Source organism: Pleurodeles waltl, chromosome 10, assembly GCF_031143425.1.
Source record: "Pleurodeles waltl isolate 20211129_DDA chromosome 10, aPleWal1.hap1.20221129, whole genome shotgun sequence".
Classification (NCBI taxonomy): Eukaryota; Metazoa; Chordata; class Amphibia; order Caudata; family Salamandridae; genus Pleurodeles; species Pleurodeles waltl.
Window position 1 is genome coordinate 1,025,620,310 of NC_090449.1, and position 21,322 is coordinate 1,025,641,631.

Here is a 21,322-nt window from a genome sequence, read left to right on the forward strand (position 1 = left end):
CCATAAACCGGCATGATGACAATTTGGGCAACGCGATCACCAGGTTGCACCACTAGGTCTGTGTCACCACTGTTCAAAAGAATGACTTTCAACTCGCCTTGGTAGTCTGCATCTATCATGCCTCCTAAAACTTGGATGCCCCTCAAGGCAAGCCCAGATCGAGGGGCGATCAGACCGTAATGCTCAGGGGGAATCTGAATTCCCACCCCAGTTTCAATCAGAGTGATGTCTCTAGGTTTCAATCGATGCATGTGTAAAGCATGTAAGTCAAGTCCTGCAGATTCTGGTGTAGCTCGATATGGGGCCAAAGCTCCTGGAGCTGTTTCCCAATACATAATGGTATTGCTCGTTGTAAACGGATTAATCTGTAAAGCAGGTGTCAGCATTCTCATAAGAGGTGTCTCGGCATTTGTTAGGGGTCGGTTGTTCAAAATTTGCAAAGCATCATACAAATTATCCCTCCACCCCTTCAGTGTCCCATCATTCAGTTTACGCAATTGTTCCTTCAGCAACCCATTCATTCTCTCAATCAGTCCCGCTGCTTGTGGGTAATAAGGTATGTGAAAAATCCACTCAATATTGCATTGTGCACAATAGTCCTGCACTAGTCTACCCTTGAAGTGGCTGGCGTTATCACTTTGAATCTGGAGTGGCACCCCATAGTACAGAATCAACAGATCTAGTGTTTTCAGGGTGCTCTGCTGAGTTGCGCGCTTGCAGGGAAAGGCTATGAGATAACCAGAGTAAGTGTCTACCACAGTGCAGGCATACTGACACCCTCTGCTCACTGGCATTGGTCCAATGTAATCAATCTGCCAAATCTGTCCTGGCAATTTAACTCTACCTAGCTGGCCTCTCACCACCTGTGGGACCGGTCTGTGCTGTGCATGCTGACAAATGGGACATTCAATGATCGCTGTTTTAATCAAATCTAGGGGAAGATGCATCCCTCTAATCTCAGCCCACCTGTGAGTAGCCTTTTCTCCAAGATGTCCGCATTTCTGGTGTGCCCATTTAGCCATTCCCACCAAATCAGAACTCTGCGCCTCCACTTCAGCCTCTTGAATCTTGGCTCGATCGTCTGCAAGACAATTGAACCATCGGTCTAATGAATCAGTTGGACAGTGAGCGTCCACATGATAGACAGTCACGGTGCTTTGAGGTAACATTTCCCAGATCTCCTGCCATAACTCCTTCCCCCATACCTCTTTGTTATGGATTTTGAACTGATGTGCATGCCACGTGGGAAGCCAAGTAGCTAACCCATTGGCGGTAGACCAGGAATCTGTATAAATGTGATATTTTCCGGGTAGCTCCTGTTTTAAAGCCTGATACACGGCATAAAGCTCTGCATACTGGCTACTTTTTCCCTGTCCTGTAGTTGTCAAAAGCTTCTTGGTAACAGGATTATAGGACACTGCCTTCCAGTGCCTTTTCGCTCCAACATATTTTGCTGAACCATCTGTGAACCACACATGTTTTTTGTCATCTGCAGACAAGTCTGCGAACGGCTGGCCCCACCCTACTGGGGATTCACACACTGAAGGTACATCATGCAACATTTCGGAATTCTCCACTGGAGCCTGCGCTACCTGCTCATGCAAAACGGCGGTCCCTTTTGGACCCGCTCGTGCCCTGTCCTGGACATACCATTTCCATTTTATAATGCTGGCTTCTTGCGCATGTCCAATTCTATGAGTTTTTGGGAAACTCATCACCCACTGCATGATGGGAATTTCAGGCCTTAAAATCACATTGTGTCCCAGTGTAATTTGCTCAGTATCAACCAGGGCCCAATAGCAGGCCAGCAGCTGCTTCTCAAAGGGAGTATACCGCTCTCCTGCCTCAGGTAACTTCTTTGTCCAAAATCCCAGGGGCACCCTCTTTCTTCCTTGTTTTTGCCATAAACTCCAATTGGCATACTGCCCCTGGACTGTCACATTCAACTCAATGTCTCCCTCTCGAATCGGCCACAAATCCAAAGCATGCTGAATGGCGTCTTTCGCCAATTCAAACGCGCGCTGCTCCTGCTCTCCCCATTCAAACGCATTTTTCTTTCGTGTAACTTTGTACAATGGGGCCAAAATCTGAGATAAATGGGGTATATGTTGTCTCCAATACCCGAATAGTCCAATAAAACTCTGGGCTTCCTTCCGATTTCGCGGTACTGCGAATTCCTTAATCTTTTGTTTCACTTTTGGCAACACTTCTCTGTGTCCCTGATTCCACTGAATGCCAAAAAATTTCACGCTCTGAGACGGTCCCTGCACTTTCTCGGGGTTAATCTCCCACCCTTTATTCTGCAAATGTTCCACCACCCTGTCTAGCTGAATTTGCACCTGTTCTTGCGTCTCTCCCTGCATCATCACGTCATCTATATAGTGAGTAATTTGCACTCCAGGAACCACTGGTACTTCATCCAAATGCTCTGCCACCAGCCGGTGGCAGATAGTGGGGCTATGTAAATACCCCATGGGTAATCTACAGAAGGTGTACTGACGCCCCGCCCACTGGAATGCCAGCTGAGGCTGGCTCTCAGTAGCTATTGGTATCGTAAAGAAGGCATTGGCAATGTCAATGGTTGCATACCAAGTCCCACTGTGTTTCTGTATGTTCTCAATCAAGGTAATGGTGTCTGGGACCGCTGCAGTCAGAGGAGGTGTATGTTTATTCAATTGGCGATAATCAATGCAAATCCTCCAACTGTTATCACTTTTACGAACAGGCCAGAGGGCATTATTCCACGCAGTGGTGATGGGAACTATTACCCCGGCCTCTAGTAAATCATGTATAGTCTGGCTAATCTCCTCATGTCCTCCCGGTATTCTGTACCGTTTCATTTGAATCACCTTAGTAGCTTGGGGAAGTGTTACCGGAGGAATCTTCAACAGCCCCACCCTTGCGGCGGCTATTGATATAAATCTTTTGGAACCAAATTGATAACATCCATCTTCCAAATGTAGGGTCATCCCTTTCAAAATGTCAATTCCAATAATGTATTCGGGAATGGGCACAATCAGGACAGTGTATTCTCTCTTTGGAAGTGCCCCTATTTTCATGGGAACCACTATCTGCACTGCCGGGGTTTCTTTTCCGCCCAATCCCGTAATGGTGAAGTACTGTCCCCTGAATTTTCTTGGATTGCCATGAATCAAAGTGGCCTCCGCTCCGGTGTCAACGAGGGCTCGAACTTTTTGAACATTTCCACGTTTCCAATAAATTTCTACTTTGACATGAGGTCTGTTATCTTTGCGAGCCCATCCCTGCACCGGAGTTTGGCCTGTTTCCTAATCTATTTTCACTCTGCGCACATCAGAGTCTGCCCAAGTCAAATCTGGATACAGTTTGCGGTAATTCTCAGGGAACTCCTCCTCCCTGTCTCTGCTTCGCAACTTCTCTGAGCTTACCAGCTCCCTCTCCCACTCTCTTCCTCGAGTTTTCCCAGAACCTGTCAGTTCCCGGTCTCTCTCCCTGCTCCGGGTTCCCTCTGCGCTTCGGTGCTCTTCCTCCCAATTTCCGTCCTCTGGGGATCTCTCTCTACTGTGGGGTTTTCTCCCTCTCTCTCCCTTTTCACCCTCACGCTCCTCCTCTCCTGCCTTTCTCTGGTTCACCACTTTGTTATCCTTCTTGTTCCCTTTCCTGCTCCCCTCCTTTTTATCCAAACCGCGTTTGCGGTACATTTCCCACATGTCCTTGGTGCTTATCCCATCAATTTCATTCCTGGTCACCCCATCTCGCAGCAAGGCCTGAAACATGTCTCGCCTTGTCACCCTGTTGTTCTCAGTACGATTCTCAGACCGTGAATTCCTCTCTGGCTTAGCCCATTCTCCTAAATCACTTAACTCACGCACCGCTTCTACCACCTGAGACAATGGGTTACCCGTCTGATTAATTAACAAAGTCATGATGACATGCTTATATGCAGGAGGAGCGGCCCTAATCAGCCGGTTTCGCACAGACACACTTAAAATTCCATTCATCAAATCATGGGCATTACCCATAAAGATAGCTGTTTTCATCCCTTCTTCCTTCAATCTCTGTACTGCATCTCTCAAAGTATATCAAGGTTTATCATTAGGCGGCCAGTCTGACTCTGTCGGATACTTCTGAGCACACCCTTGCGCAGCTAGCTCTAACAAATTGGTCATGGGACCATTCCCTGGATAGGTTCTAAACTCATTTTGAATAACCAGGTCTGTACTTAACATACAAAGCCTCTGGGCGTCGCCGTGATCCAATTGGACCCCCTGGCCCCCCATATCGTGCACCCGCACCAACCACGTAAGCAATGTTTCCCCAGACCTCTGTCGAAATCTGTCTATCACATCACTTAGTTCTTGCTGTGTATAATCCTCCAGGGCATCCAACATCACCCCTCCAGGATTAGCTGGGCTATGCTGTAACTTTCGCCGATATATGGGCTGCGCACGGACAACATTCCTGCGCTCTGTCTTCTCCTGTCTAACATCTTGGCAGTCATCGCCCCCGGACCCATCTGAAAAATCAGATGTATCCCAGATGTTTCCATCCCAAAATTCAGGGTCAAAGGCTAATCCTGCCTGAGAGATAGCTAAATGCACCTTCTTTTTATTAACTTTCCCTCTTCGTTTCTTGTGTTTATATTTAGCTACGCTAACGGACGTTCTCTCTGCAACCAGTTGGTACATTTCCAACTTATCACTTAATAATTTATTTTGACAAGCTAGCATGGTAGAGGAATTTCGGGCTTCTACTAACTCCTTCCCCAGCTGCTCGTGGTCTTTTTGTAACTGTAAACATTTTTCATACAACTTTCGGTACGCAGAAAGCAAGATCCAGCCTCGCCTCCCCAACGCACAAATCTCCCTTCCCTTGTCAATTGAAACTTTCCGTAAACATATAAGAAGATCTTCAGGTTCCACATTCAACATACACGCATTCCAATTTTCACACAAACCAGCACAACGTGACCATTCCTGAGCTAAAAGTTTATACGGGGCAGTTTCCCACCCCGGTATTTCTATGTCTGGATTTGCTACATGAGAACCTGCTTTTGAGCTCGCTTTGATCTTATTAAGCATTTTCCCTTTTTTTTTTTTTTCGAATCCTGCAAACGACTACGCCAATTTGTGCTGCTTTACTCTTCAGAATATCAAAACTATGCACTTCAGGATATTTTAAGGCACAATGTAAAGCAATCACTCTCAAACACCTTCGTAAGTAGAATAATCAAGTTTATTTAAGGGGCAAGTTCTCAGCTAGCAAAACTAAACCACACTAATATATATATATATACATCAGGAAAGATATAAGCACTCTGTGAATAATTGCAAGAGTAAGTGCATATAATACAAGCACACACAATATACCTCAATGCTCAGTAGCATGAAAATGACTGCAAGAATAAGTGCATATTACGCGCGCACACACAATATACTTCAATGCTCAATAGCATGAAAATGACTGCAAGAATAAGTACATATTACGCGCGCACCCACAATACACTTAATAAATTGAAAAGCTTCACCGAAAAGAGAGTCTGCATCCCTCCGCCGTACACAAAGCTGGGGAACCCAAATCAGCTAGCACAGGGAGCCTCTGTTCGGGACAATCAGTCCTCCTGGCGTTGCGTCCAACCCAGAAGAGAGTTCCTAAACCAGCCCATCCAGGCCCCCAACTTTTATAGTATTTACTAACGCCCAGGAGTCTTTTCTAGAAAAAGACCCCCTCCTTTACAAATTGTGCAATCGGCGGTACCTTGTTCACCCTTCGAGACGTCTCCTCAGAACGGGCCAAGTTCCCAGGAGAGGACTCCAAGGTGAAGCTTGCATTCCTCCTTGTGTACAGGCAGCTTGCATTCCTCCTTGTGTACAGGCGCATCCCCCTGTTGTTCTAACTGATAGCTCGTGGAATGTAAATAGCGCCCTTCGTACCAGGCAGATGGAGCGAAATTGAGCAGAAAAACACCCCACCCTTCAGCTTGCCGAAGCTTGTGGAAAAACACAGAACAGTGCCTTACGCACCGAACCAGACTCGACAAAATGGAGTCGTGAACCAAAATGGAAGCGAAGGCCAATGAAAGCAGAGGCCAATGGTCCACACCCTGCACCACTGTTTACCTTGCACGTAGTGCTGCCACATGCACGTAGTGCATGTAGCAATACAACCTGTGACTACACTGTAAAAGGACTGCCCTATTGAGAACATGTTCTGCATTTTCGGGATCATTTATTGGTTTTAACTTTGTATTAATGTGTGTTTCAGTAAATGCATGTGTGGTGAGAGTACTTTGTTATTGATTCTTTAATTATATGGAATTTTGCATATTTCTTGTTAATTTATTCAATGTTTAAAAATTGTCCTGTCACACTTCTCACACTTTTCATTCACATGCACATCCTCTAATCCAACATTTTCTATCCTTCTAATTTTGCTTCCGCTCACTATAAATACTACTTTTCCTGAAACTGATCTCATACATTCCTAAATAACATCTTCCTTTCTCAAATCTTCTAGTAACATTTTCTTCTCGCAACCTTCTCCCCCAAATCCTCTTTTCTCTCTCACACACACACACACCTTATGCCATCCCATTTTCAATCACACTGACTTTCAAACCCTTACCTTTCAATGAAATGCTCCTGTCACAAGCATACATGTATACACCACCTTCTCTCTTTTAGATTCCCCTTTTCTTTCGCAAATCCCACTTAGTTGCCCTTCTCACACACTTAACATATTTTACTTTGAGCCTTCTCTTGCTAATATCTCTCTTTCTTAGTTCTAGGTTCTCACAAGCTCTTTCACCTTTTCACTGTGTGCCTTACACAGAGGCACACACGCAACGATGAGCGTGTTTTATGTTCCATATCATCACTGAGAATGTTGAACAATACTTTTGGAGAATTACACAGGTGAAAACAAAGTAGTGTTTCACAGTTAGGCAATACTGACGATTGAAGACTCGAATCTATGCTATGATGATTTCAAGATGAAACAACAATATTGGGGCAATTCACAAATTGATGGAGTTTGTGTTGATCCTGTTGTTATTCCATGTGTTGAGAGGTAGCCATAACCTAGTACATGATTGTTATTTGGAGCAGCCCAGCAATAGCCTGAGTCGCGATGGTGTACACGGGCACTGAGGTGTTAACCTCTTTGACAAGGAAGCATGACTGTGCATCGGGTGCGGTACAATCCCTGCCTTGGTGCTGCACCTGCTCAAAATGTTGAGGGCCCCTATTAAAGCGAGGAAATTAGAAGCTGGGCAAAGGGGCTCATTGGAGGTAGGTAGGAGACACCAGTGTGGAGGACATAGTCAATGAGCAGCAGAATATGGGGTCCGTGGAGGAGGGATAGAGGTGGTGGGTGGAAACGTAGCAGTGGATAGGCCAAGGATTCATTGCTTTTTCAGATTATGCTAGATAAGAGGTTACCACGTGCTAGTGCTTTTCATTGTGCAAAGTTCAAGGCCTATTAAGTGCTACTTGATGAATCAGAATTAAAAACTGAGACAAATCAATACAATTAAATTAGATGAAGCACACTTGGCTCTACAATGAAGACAGAAAATACGGTTTCAAACCATAAAGGTTTATTAAATGCTGAAAGTTTACAGAAGGCAAAATCATCATGTTAGTACAGTGCTTAATTTGTGCTTGTTGATTCTTTTGCGGAGCACCAACACCTATCTTTGAGGGCCGGCGCTTATTCTTATGCCTCAAGCATTTGCATGCGAGCAAAAGACACATATGTGAAAGACGGAAGAAGCAAAAAAAACGAAAAAGGGTCATAAAGTGAGAAAGTAGAAAGTTGCAGGATGAGCTGAAGGGGCAGGGAGTGGCTGTAAATGGATTGAAGAGGCCCGAGATGGCTTCAGGATTACGCTGCCTCAGTATTCAGTGCTGGCAGATTTAATTATAGCAGCCTCGTGTTTAAGAGAAGGGCTTTGAGCACCGGCACATCTTAATTTACAAATTAAGCACAAAATGAGTCAATTAATACGAAGTTCAAATCCAATCAAAGTCATCAAAGAAAAAGGGCAAAGTAGCATAGAGTCGCCTCAAAAGGAACGGTCTAGAAAGTCAAATCTCCCATAAAGAGAGTACCCTACATCTCCTACTCTGCTCTAAACTGCACCAGAAAACAGACAAGGTATTTCTAAACTGCAATCTACTCTGCACTAGCTTAAACCACACACTTCTAACATGTGCTGTACTCAGACACAGTTCTCATGAAAATGATCCAATCAGGTTAAAGTGAAATGACACAAGTGAAAGCTCATTAGATTCTCAGGATCCTCCATGGCACAGATTTTCTCAGTGTCCTTCAAATTACATAATCTTCAACAAAATGAGATGCATGGACCAGCCTGTACTCTGCAGGTGTTTTTGTGACTATTAAACCAATTATAACATTTCATGATTATCACAGTGAAAAGGAAACATTTCACATGGGAAAGAAAGCAAAAGAGCGCTGCATTTAATAATTAGGACGTTTTTTCTAAAAATAAAATTCACGTCACAAAGCAAGATGGCAACCAACGTTAACCATTTTATAATGCATGACTGCATTCGCTATTGTCAATCTAAACATGAATAAAACGCGATTAAACATTTCATTATTGACATTTATTATGATAAAAACACCTCACGGGGGACAAGGAAGGTGTTGCTTGGAGAGTAGGTCTTCAGCTGTTTTTTTAAATGAAGGAGGGGTGGGGCCTGGCACATTTCAGTTCCATAACTGTATGACATCAGGGGCAACTGAAAAAAAATAAAATTTTACATGCAGGTGGCAGGCACGTCATCTCCTCTAGAAGGAACTGGTCCTGCAGAGCTGTGACTCACGGAGCCCACATTCATGCTCATGTGTTAGACTGATACCAGACAGTGCACAGCTCCATCAGGCTCCCTCTGGCCTAGTTCTGTTTAACCGTGTTAAGACACAACTCATGAAAAATGCAAGGAGCCTTTATGGAAACATATTGTATTTACACTGAGGAGCAGGAGGGGAGGTGAGAAGGAGGGAAGAGACAGGAGCATATGTTCTGGGCATTAATGTTTGATGAAACACTCTTTATGCTACACAGTGCGGTTTAGCATTGAGTGCCCCCGCTGTGAACCCAGCATTACTACCACTGTCTGGCCCCAGGCGTGAGCATGGCATTACTACCGCTGTCTGGCCCCAGGCGTGAGCATGGCATTACTACCGCTGTCTCACCACAGGAGTGAGCGTGGCATTACTACCGCTGTCTGCACCCAGGCGTGAGCATGGCATTACTACCGCTGTCTCACCACAGGAGTGAGCGTGGCATTACTACCGCTGTCTGCACCCAGGCGTGAGCATGGCATTACTACCGCTGTCTCACCACAGGAGTGAGCATGGCGTTACTACCGCTGTCTGGCCCCAGGCGTGAGCATGGCATTACTACCGCTGTCTCACCACAGGAGTGAGCATGGCGTTACTACCGCTGTCTGCACCCAGGCGTGAGCGTGGCATTACTACCGCTGTCTGGCCCCAGGCGTGAGCATGGCATTACTACCGCTGTCTCACCACAGGAGTGAGCATGGCGTTACTACCGCTGTCTGCACCCAGGCATGAGCGTGGCATTACTACCGCTGTCTGGCCCCAGGCATGAGCATGGCATTACTACCGCTGTCTGGCCCCAGGCGTGAGCATGGCATTACTACCGCTGTCTCACCACAGGAGTGAGCATGGCGTTACTACCGCTGTCTGCACCCAGGCATGAGCGTGGCATTACTACCGCTGTCTGGCCCCAGGCATGAGCATGGCATTACTACCGCTGTCTGGCCCCAGGCGTGAGCATGGCATTACTACCGCTGTCTCACCACAGGAGTGAGCATGGCATTACTACCGCTGTCTCACCACAGGAGTGAGCATGGCGTTACTACCGCTGTCTGGCCCCAGACGTGAGCGTGGCATTACTACCGCTGTCTGGCCCCAGGCGTGAGCATGGCATTACTACCGCTGTCTCACCACAGGAGTGAGCATGGCATTACTACCGCTGTCTCACCACAGGAGTGAGCATGGCGTTACTACCGCTGTCTGCACCCAGGCATGAGCATGGCATTACTACCTCTGTCTGGCCCCAGGCGTGAGCATGGCATTACTACCGCTGTCTCACCACAGGAGTGAGCATGGCATTACTACCGCTGTCTCACCACAGGAGTGAGCATGGCATTACTACCGCTGTCTCACCACAGGAGTGAGCATGGCATTACTACCGCTGTCTCACCACAGGCATGAGCGTGGCATTACTACCTCTGTCTGGCCCCAGGCGTGAGCATGGCATTACTACCGCTGTCTCACCACAGGAGTGAGCATGGCATTACTACCGCTGTCTCACCACAGGAGTGAGCATGGCGTTACTACCGCTGTCTGGCCCCAGACGTGAGCGTGGCATTACTACCGCTGTCTGGCCCCAGGCGTGAGCATGGCATTACTACCGCTGTCTCACCACAGGAGTGAGCATGGCATTACTACCGCTGTCTCACCACAGGAGTGAGCATGGCGTTACTACCGCTGTCTGCACCCAGGCATGAGCATGGCATTACTACCTCTGTCTGGCCCCAGGCGTGAGCATGGCATTACTACCGCTGTCTCACCACAGGAGTGAGCATGGCATTACTACCGCTGTCTCACCACAGGAGTGAGCATGGCGTTACTACCGCTGTCTGCACCCAGGCATGAGCATGGCATTACTACCTCTGTCTGGCCCCAGGCGTGAGCATGGCATTACTACCGCTGTCTCACCACAGGAGTGAGCATGGCATTACTACCGCTGTCTCACCACAGGAGTGAGCATGGCATTACTACCGCTGTCTCACCACAGGAGTGAGCATGGCATTACTACCGCTGTCTCACCACAGGAGTGAGCATGGCATTACTACCGCTGTCTCACCACAGGCATGAGCGTGGCATTACTACCTCTGTCTGGCCCCAGGCGTGAGCATGGCATTACTACCGCTGTCTCACCACAGGAGTGAGCATGGCGTTACTACCGCTGTCTGCACCCAGGCATGAGCGTGGCATTACTACCGCTGTCTGGCCCCAGGCATGAGCATGGCATTACTACCGCTGTCTGGCCCCAGGCGTGAGCATGGCATTACTACCGCTGTCTCACCACAGGAGTGAGCATGGCATTACTACCGCTGTCTCACCACAGGAGTGAGCATGGCGTTACTACCGCTGTCTGGCCCCAGACGTGAGCGTGGCATTACTACCGCTGTCTGGCCCCAGGCGTGAGCATGGCATTACTACCGCTGTCTCACCACAGGAGTGAGCATGGCATTACTACCGCTGTCTCACCACAGGAGTGAGCATGGCGTTACTACCGCTGTCTGGCCCCAGACGTGAGCGTGGCATTACTACCGCTGTCTGGCCCCAGGCGTGAGCATGGCATTACTACCGCTGTCTCACCACAGGAGTGAGCATGGCATTACTACCGCTGTCTCACCACAGGAGTGAGCATGGCGTTACTACCGCTGTCTGGCCCCAGGCATGAGCATGGCGTTACTACCGCTGTCTGCACCCAGGCGTGAGCATGGCATTACTACCGCTGTCTCACCACAGGAGTGAGCATGGCATTACTACCGCTGTCTCACCACAGGAGTGAGCATGGCGTTACTACCGCTGTCTGCACCCAGGCATGAGCATGGCATTACTACCTCTGTCTGGCCCCAGGCGTGAGCATGGCATTACTACCGCTGTCTCACCACAGGAGTGAGCATGGCATTACTACCGCTGTCTCACCACAGGAGTGAGCATGGCATTACTACCGCTGTCTCACCACAGGAGTGAGCATGGCATTACTACCGCTGTCTCACCACAGGCATGAGCGTGGCATTACTACCTCTGTCTGGCCCCAGGCGTGAGCATGGCATTACTACCGCTGTCTCACCACAGGAGTGAGCATGGCGTTACTACCGCTGTCTGCACCCAGGCATGAGCGTGGCATTACTACCGCTGTCTGGCCCCAGGCATGAGCATGGCATTACTACCGCTGTCTGGCCCCAGGCGTGAGCATGGCATTACTACCGCTGTCTCACCACAGGAGTGAGCATGTGTCCTGCCATTTGATAAAGTTTGTTTTGACCAGTGACTTTGTGTTTCACCACTGCGCATATTAGTTGCTCAATGTTCACCAGTAGCACATGGTATGTTTTATTCAGTTTAGCCGCCTATGGGCTTTGACATTGCATTAGTCATTACATTCTGTATTGTGCCTTTTGGCTTTGACATGGCATTAGCCATTACTTTCTATATTCAGTTGAGCCGCCTATGGGCTTTGACATTGCATTAGCCATTACATTCTGTATTCTGCCTATTGGCTTTGACATGCTGTATCCAGTCTAGCCGCCTATTGGCTTTGACATTGCATGCCTATTGACTTTGACATGATGTATTCAATTTAGCTGCCTATTGACTTTGACATGCTATTAGATATTCTGCCTATTGGCTTTGACATGATATCATATATTACATTTTGTATTCAGCTCCGCTGCCTATTGGCTTTGACATGATATCATATATTACACTTTGTATTCAGCTTAACTGCCTATTGGCTTTGACATGATATTCAGCTCCGCTGCCTATTGGCTTTGACATGATATTATACATTACACTTTGTATTCAGCTCCGCTGCCTATTGGCTTTGACATGATATTATACATTGCATTTTATATTCAGCTCAGCTGCCTATGGGCTTTGACATGATATAAGACATTGTATTTTGTATTCAGCTTAGATGCCTATTGGCTTTGACATGACACTAGACATTGCATTTGATATTTAGGTTAGCTGCCTATTGCCTTTAACATGACATTGCATTTGATATTTAGGTTAGCTGCCCATTGCCTTTAACGTGGAGTTAGACATTGCAGTTGAGAATAGTTCTGTATTTTTCCAAGCTGTGTTTTTGCACCAGAGAACCAAGATGTTTTGCTCTCACAGTAGACTAGACCTGATAAGAGAGAGTACATGGGCGTTGTTTCTCTTCCCTTGAGCTTGGGAACAGGAGTAGTCTTGGAGACCTGGCCAGTCTCCAAAGGGCTTGCTCAGTTTCCCAGGTCTGAGAGGAGGGGGCACACCTTTGTAACGAATGTAACAGGCTGCAGAGAGTCAGATTCGAATCTGCCGGACCTCGTGCTGGAGCTTGGCGCCAGTTGCCAGCATCCCGTGTGGGTAGATGACACTCTTTCTCGCGGCTGACAGGGGTCTCAGCTTGCAGACCTTAGAAAGATGTAGCTGTAAATAGTTCCTACACGGTGAAGTATTTGTTTTGCTTTGCATTCAATATCTTATAAATATAACCTGCTGTGTATATTGCAAACTGATATATTTTGTTTGATTAACGCGGACTTGAAAGCTACTAATTCGTCATTCATTCATAAACATTGTGGTTGGGGAAGAATAAATAACAATAAAAGTCTTCTTTGACCTCAGAAGTGTATTTCTGTTGTGTTATGTTAGTGCTTAGAAACTAAATAAGAGGAAAGCACTACAATTGGTACCTGGAGTCGTGGGGTCGGTCATTAAGAGGTGATTAAAGGGTTTGACGAGTTAGTAGATTTCTAAGTGCACACTTTAAAAGTGTAATTGTTTTTTGTTGTTTGGAGAATTACAGAAATTGTTTTCTGTTTGGAGAATCACAGTAGCACGGCAGACCATGTCTGAGAATACATGTGTTGATGAACTGCCTGATGGTGCTAAGAAAAACTGTGAATTGTTTTCTGTTTGGGGAATTACAGAAGAAAATGCATGTGTAGCTAAAAGGCCTGATAAGGTTTTGAGAAATAATTCCTGTTGTATATATGTAGAAAACGTGTGTTTTGGAAGTAATGATGACAGAAAGGTCTGGATACCTTTATCTGCTTACAGAGAAATGCAGGAGAAATGTAGGAAGTTGGAACATGAAAATAGGAATTTACGTGAGCAAATTAGCCCGACTGAAAGTTATAAAAAGGCTGTTTTTGAAGAATCTTTCTTGTCCCATTCCAGTAATGAGGGGGTTAAGACAGCTCCGAGCTGCACTGAGTTTCCGTGTGAGCCAGGGTTTTTGGCAGCCAAAGTGCATTCCTTAATTGATAACACGGACGACGAGTTACCGTTGCAAAATGCACAAGTAAAACGAAGGATTTTAGAGCAAGACACCCCGAGTTTCATTAGCTTGTTTGATTTTTGGAAAAAGAATAGCCCTCATTTGAGAGAAATCCTAACACTTTTGTACATGGTCACTGTGAAAAATAATATGCAGCTGCGCGCTTGTGATTTGGCAAATGAAATAATGCAGACTTTAGGTTTCTGCGCAGTGCAAGAAGGAAATACTTATGTATATTTAAATCAAGAACAAGGAAAGAAAATAGTGCCCCTAGCTAGAATCATACAATGGATCTGGTACTTGCAAGACAGGGCTAGAGTACCACAGGTAAAAGAATTATCAATGAAATTGTGTGCACCATTTGAATTCGTGTCTACTGAAGATAAAAAGCATGTTTGTTTTACTAATGATTCATTGACTGAAATGTTGCTTTCTGGCACAGTAGAAGGAACAGCGTTGTATAATGTGTGTCAGATTTTAAAGCAAGACCTACGTGAGATGTGTCATTTTTACGCTGATTTTTGGTTCTTTGATAATGTTTTAGCCACATGGCTTGTACCTAACTGGTTCAATTACCTTGCAGATGTTAATGAGAAAAATGCAGAGAGAGAAGTGTTCACCCAGAATTCTGCCTTAGTGGGGATGGCTATGTGGGTGCCCCAGAAATGTGAAAAGGCCACTTACAGGTGGGCAGAGATGAGAGAGATGCCCATTCCCCTAGATTTGATAAAAACTGTGCAGCATGCACAAAAGCAATCTGTCATGCAAGCAGTCACAGAGCAGTTGGGGAGAGGAAAGTTACCAGAACAGAAATGGCAAATTGATCAGGTTTTAGGGAGAGTGATTGCTGCAAATTACCAAGGAAAAATCGAAATTATGCTGATACCTAGAAAAGAATCTGATTCATTCATACAAATTGGAGACAGAATGGCCCAAATTGACAAAAGTGCAGTGAATGGAGGTTTGGTAAAGAATGAGTCTGCCCCAGCCCTTCTGACAGTGCAAGAAAAAGGAAGCTGTGGCGCAGCAGATAAAAACCTCAGTACTGATGTGTGGGCTGAAGCCCCAAGTGACCCTCCAGAACCTGCAGAAAATATAACAAAGGGCCCCAAAAACGTCCTGCTGATTATAAAACAGGGAAAGAAAGAGGAAGGGTGCAGTTTAAATGAAAAATGTTATTTGCAAGAAAAGTCATACTTGTTTCTTTTGCAGATCCTACCACGTTTCGCCACTGTCCCTGAGTGCGCTGTGTGGTCCCCCTTCCGGTGTGTGCGTGTGGGGTCGGGGAAGGGACCGAATCCCCAACCTGAACCTGGCTGAGTAAAGTGCCAGCCCCATGGATCCATTTTGCGCAAACTGCGCCTTCAGTTCAAGTTCAACTTGTTTGCTGTGTTTTTTTTTTTTTTGCCTCTCGTTTGGAACTCTGACTTTTGCTTACCTTCCAGAAAACCTTTCAGGTGGACCGTGCACCTTTACATGAGCAGAACTCATGCCACATCAAATTGCTAACACTGTTGAATTAGAGACTCATTCAGAAAAAAAAAAAAAAAAATTGCCCAGTCTTTTCTATGTAGATGTATCTGATGTGAAAGGTTATGAGATCAATGTGTTAATTCACTTCTATTGCTTTACAGGGATTGCTTTGATCATAATGTTTTTTTTTGTGCTGATGTTTTTTTGTTTGTTTGAAATATGAGATATGTGAAACAAAAATTCATTGGTCAAAGGGCGGAATGTCCTGCCATTTGATAAAGTTTGTTTTGACCAGTGACTTTGTGTTTCACCACTGCGCATATTAGTTGCTCAATGTTCACCAGTAGCACATGGTATGTTTTATTCAGTTTAGCCGCCTATGGGCTTTGACATTGCATTAGTCATTACATTCTGTATTGTGCCTTTTGGCTTTGACATGGCATTAGCCATTACTTTCTATATTCAGTTGAGCCGCCTATGGGCTTTGACATTGCATTAGCCATTACATTCTGTATTCTGCCTATTGGCTTTGACATGCTGTATCCAGTCTAGCCGCCTATTGGCTTTGACATTGCATGCCTATTGACTTTGACATGATGTATTCAATTTAGCTGCCTATTGACTTTGACATGCTATTAGATATTCTGCCTATTGGCTTTGACATGATATCATATATTACATTTTGTATTCAGCTCCGCTGCCTATTGGCTTTGACATGATATCATATATTACACTTTGTATTCAGCTTAACTGCCTATTGGCTTTGACATGATATTCAGCTCCGCTGCCTATTGGCTTTGACATGATATTATACATTACACTTTGTATTCAGCTCCGCTGCCTATTGGCTTTGACATGATATTATACATTGCATTTTATATTCAGCTCAGCTGCCTATGGGCTTTGACATGATATAAGACATTGTATTTTGTATTCAGCTTAGATGCCTATTGGCTTTGACATGACACTAGACATTGCATTTGATATTTAGGTTAGCTGCCTATTGCCTTTAACATGACATTGCATTTGATATTTAGGTTAGCTGCCCATTGCCTTTAACGTGGAGTTAGACATTGCAGTTGAGAATAGTTCTGTATTTTTCCAAGCTGTGTTTTTGCACCAGAGAACCAAGATGTTTTGCTCTCACAGTAGACTAGACCTGATAAGAGAGAGTACATGGGCGTTGTTTCTCTTCCCTTGAGCTTGGGAACAGGAGTAGTCTTGGAGACCTGGCCAGTCTCCAAAGGGCTTGCTCAGTTTCCCAGGTCTGAGAGGAGGGGGCACACCTTTGTAACGAATGTAACAGGCTGCAGAGAGTCAGATTCGAATCTGCCGGACCTCGTGCTGGAGCTTGGCGCCAGTTGCCAGCATCCCGTGTGGGTAGATGACACTCTTTCTCGCGGCTGACAGGGGTCTCAGCTTGCAGACCTTAGAAAGATGTAGCTGTAAATAGTTCCTACACGGTGAAGTATTTGTTTTGCTTTGCATTCAATATCTTATAAATATAACCTGCTGTGTATATTGCAAACTGATATATTTTGTTTGATTAACGCGGACTTGAAAGCTACTAATTCGTCATTCATTCATAAACATTGTGGTTGGGGAAGAATAAATAACAATAAAAGTCTTCTTTGACCTCAGAAGTGTATTTCTGTTGTGTTATGTTAGTGCTTAGAAACTAAATAAGAGGAAAGCACTACAGCATGGCATTACTACCGCTGTCTCACCACAGGAGTGAGCATGGCGTTACTACCGCTGTCTGGCCCCAGACGTGAGCGTGGCATTACTACCGCTGTCTGGCCCCAGGCGTGAGCGTGGCATTACTACCGCTGTCTCACCACAGGAGTGAGCATGGCGTTACTACCGCTGTCTGCACCCAGGCGTGAGCATGGCGTTACTACCGCTGTCTCACCACAGGCGTGAGCATGGCATTACTACCGCTGTCTCACCACAGGCGTGAGCATGGCATTACTACCGCTGTCTCACCACAGGCGTGAGCATGGCATTACTACCGCTGTCTGGCCCCAGGCGTGAGCATGGCATTACTACCGCTGTCTCACCACAGGAGTGAGCATGGCATTACTACCGCTGTCTGCACCCAGGCATGAGCATGGCATTACTACCGCTGTCTCACCACAGGCGTGAGCATGGCATTACTACCGCTGTCTCACCACAGGCGTGAGCATGGCATTACTACCGCTGTCTCACCACAGGAGTGAGCATGGCATTACTACCGCTGTCTCACCACAGGAGTGAGCATGGCATTACTACCGCTGTCTCACCACAGGAGTGAGCATGCCGTTACTACCGCTGTCTGGCCCCAGGCGTGAGCGTGGCATTACTATCTCTGTCTGACCCCAGGCATGAGCGTGGCATTACTTGCAGGTAGGTCGCTCCCCGCCTTGCCCTCCGTGCCACCTCCTTCTCCCGTCCTCTCTCTCTCTCCAAACCCCGCCGCTGCGCCCCCTGCGGCCCCTCCCGCCTCCCCCCTCCTTTCTCTCACCGTTCTTCTCTCTCTGTTCTTCTCTCATCTTTCTTCACTCTCCGTTCTTCTCTCACCTTTCTTCTCTCTCCAAAACCCCGCTGCTGCGTCCCCTGCGGCCCCACCCCCCAGCCCTCTCATAGGACAGGCCCTCCCGCCTCCCAGCTGCCACTCCCACCCTCCCCTCCTCTTATGGCAGCCGAAGGCGCGCCAAAGGCAAGCCCGTCTGCGCCCGTCCGCGCCTGGACCTCGCCCAGCGCCAGAACCCCTGGCCCTCCCAGACACACCTACTCCCCCCTCACCCTCCACTCCCTCAACCCAGGCCCCCACCCCACATGCACCACATCTAGCCCCACACACACTCATAGTCCCTTCACCTGCTACACCTGCCACTTCTCCTGCTCGTCATCCCTCACACCACACACCAACCATAGCAACCCCACCCTCAACAAACACAACACCCCCAACACAAAACTCACCCACCCTGCCCCCACCAACCAACCCCGCAGCACACCATCCCACAACCAGAACACACCCCACAACAACACCCTCACGCACCACACCAACGCCACCCACCACAACCACCTGAACTGCCTGCTACTCAACATCCGCTCCCTTCACAAACATGCCATAGAACTCTGGGACCTCATCACTACACACTCACCTGACATCGCCTTCCTCACGGAAACCTGGACCAACCTCTCCTCAGAACCCGACATAGCCATAGCCACCCCCAAGGGATACAAACTCCAACGCAAAGACCGCCTAAACAAGCCAGGCGGAGGCATGGACTTCTAATGGCTCAGTCAATCCAGGAAGCTCTGAAGTCACATAAAGTTTCTTTACAGTTTATAATCCACATTCAAAGATATGAATGTGGATAGAAGTCCATATTGTTCTTAAAACCACTTTCTGTATTTTTTGTATATATCACCTTCACTTATCCGCACAATATTCACTTTCACTGTTTTTAATTAGGAGCACCTACTTTGAAAAATATAGATATTTTTCCTGCAATAAAATGTAAAAGAAAAAGCATAATACAGCAATATATCATTAGTGATGCTACATAAATTGTATATGTACAATTACTTAGCTATTAGATCACGGTGGAAGTCTAGGTATACTTTCCCCTTGCTTTGACCACTAATTTATTTTACACAGTGCAAAAAAAAAGGGAGCACACTGCCTCACACTCCAGCAAAAAGTTGGCCCCAATGCATCTTGGTAAATGCAGCCAGATTCGTTTCACATTAACAAAAGTAATCAAAGTCTTTCACCTTAGTAGGTGCAGCAAGTGCTGTGTATCTCTGGACACGTGTTTCTGGGTTTTGCCCGTCATCAGCAGAGAGCAGCATATTTTGTGGGGTTGCTTGAAATGCCACCAAACGTCTTCTCAGGTTTATGTACCACTCTGGTGCGCAGGTGCCTCACCAAGGCTCGTCAGCCCGTTAGCTCAAGGGAGCCGTCATTCGACACAGTGCAAAAAAAAGGGAGCACACTGCCTCACACTCCAGCAAAAAGTTGGCCCCAATGCATCTTGGTAAATGCAGTCAGATTCGTTTCACATTAACAAAAGTAATCAAAGTCTTTCACCTTAGTAGGTGCAGCAAGTGCTGTGTATCTCTGGACACGTGTTTCTGGGTTTCGCCCGTCATCAGCAGAGAGCAGCATATTTTGTGGGGTTGCTTGAAATGCCACCAAACGTCTTCTCAGGTTTATGTACCACTCTGGTGCGCAGGTGCCTCACCAAGGCTCGTCAGCCCGTTAGCTCAAGGGAGCTGTCATTCGACACAGTGCAAAAAAAAGGGAGCACACTGCCTCACACTCCAGCAAAAAGTTGGCCCCAATGCATCTTGGTAAATGCAGTCAGATTCGTTTCACATTAACAAAAGTAATCAAAGTCTTTCACCTTAGTAGGTGCAGCAAGTGCTGTGTATCTCTGGACACGTGTTTCTGGGTTTCGCCCGTCATCAGCAGGGAGCAGCATATTTTGTGGGGTTGCTTGAAATGCCACCAAACGTCTTCTCAGGTTTATGTACCACTCTGGTGCGCAGGTGCCTCACCAAGGCTCGTCAGCCCGTTAGCTCAAGGGAGCCGTCATTCGACACAGTGCAAAAAAAAGGGAGCACACTGCCTCACACTCCAGCAAAAAGTTGGCCCCAATGCATCTTGGTAAATGCAGTCAGATTCGTTTCACATTAACAAAAGTAATCAAAGTCTTTCACCTTAGTAGGTGCAGCAAGTGCTGTGTATCTCTGGACACGTGTTTCTGGGTTTCGCCCGTCATCAGCAGAGAGCAGCAATTTATTTTAGTTTACTACCCTGGTCGAAAGGGTTAGAGGGTACTTGCCTCATTGTCTTCACATTACACCCAAACACGAGCACAGTTTTACTACCACCTCCAGGGGTGAACATAGCACTACTTCCGCTGTCTGGCTCCAGGCGTGAGCATAGCACTACTTCCGCTGTCTGGCTCCAGGCGTGAGCATAGCACTACTTCCGCTGTCGGGCATGAGCTTAGCGCTACTTCCGCTGTCTGGCTCCAGGCGTGAGCATAGCACTACTTCCGCTGTCTGGCTCCAGGCGTGAGCATAGCACTACTTCCGCTGTCGGGCATGAGCTTAGCGCTACTTCCGCTGTCTGGCACTGGGCGTGAGCATAGTGCTACTTCTGCTGTCTGGTTCCAGGCGTGAGTTTATCGCTACTTCCACTGTCTGGCACCGGGCATGAGTATAGCGCTACTTCCGCTGTCTGGCACCGGGCGTGAGCATAGCGCTACTTCCGCTGTCTGGCACTGGGCGTGAGCATAGTGCTACTTCTGCTGTCTGGTTCCAGGCGTGAGCATAGCGCTGCTTCCACTGTGTGGCACCAGGCATGAGCATAGCGCTACTTCCGCTGTCTGGCACTGGGCGTGAGCATAGTGCTACTTCTGCTGTCTGGTTCCAGGCGTGAGCATAGCACTACTTCCGCTGTCTGGCTCCAGGCGTGAGCACGGTCTTACAACCACTGTCTGGCTCCAAGCCTGAGTACGACCTTACTACCACTGTCTGGCTCCAGTCATCAGTACGGTCTTACTACCACTGTCTGGCTCCAGGCGTGAGTTTGGCGCTACTTCTGCTGTAGGGCTGAAAGCTACGTGCAGTAGCAAAACAAGGATACCCAGGGTGCTGGTGCAAGCAAGGAAATTGGCCCCTTTTACTACTGCTAAGGTAGTAAAATACAGCAATTAGCAGGAATCAATGGCCCCCTCAGGACTCTGT

The 21,322-nt window shown here is 47.0% G+C and overlaps 1 protein-coding gene across 1 annotated transcript; it reads left to right on the plus strand.

Moving 5' to 3' along the window:
- The first annotated feature begins 12,770 nt into the window (after positions 1-12,770).
- Positions 12,771-16,230, plus strand: LOC138262166 (uncharacterized). Its single transcript, XM_069211975.1, has 2 exons — positions 12,771-14,790; positions 15,317-16,230. Exons 1-2 carry the CDS (start codon positions 13,673-13,675, stop codon positions 15,426-15,428), a joined length of 1,230 nt encoding a protein of 409 aa, XP_069068076.1. The 5' UTR covers positions 12,771-13,672; the 3' UTR covers positions 15,429-16,230.
- The last annotated feature ends 5,092 nt before the right edge of the window (positions 16,231-21,322 follow it).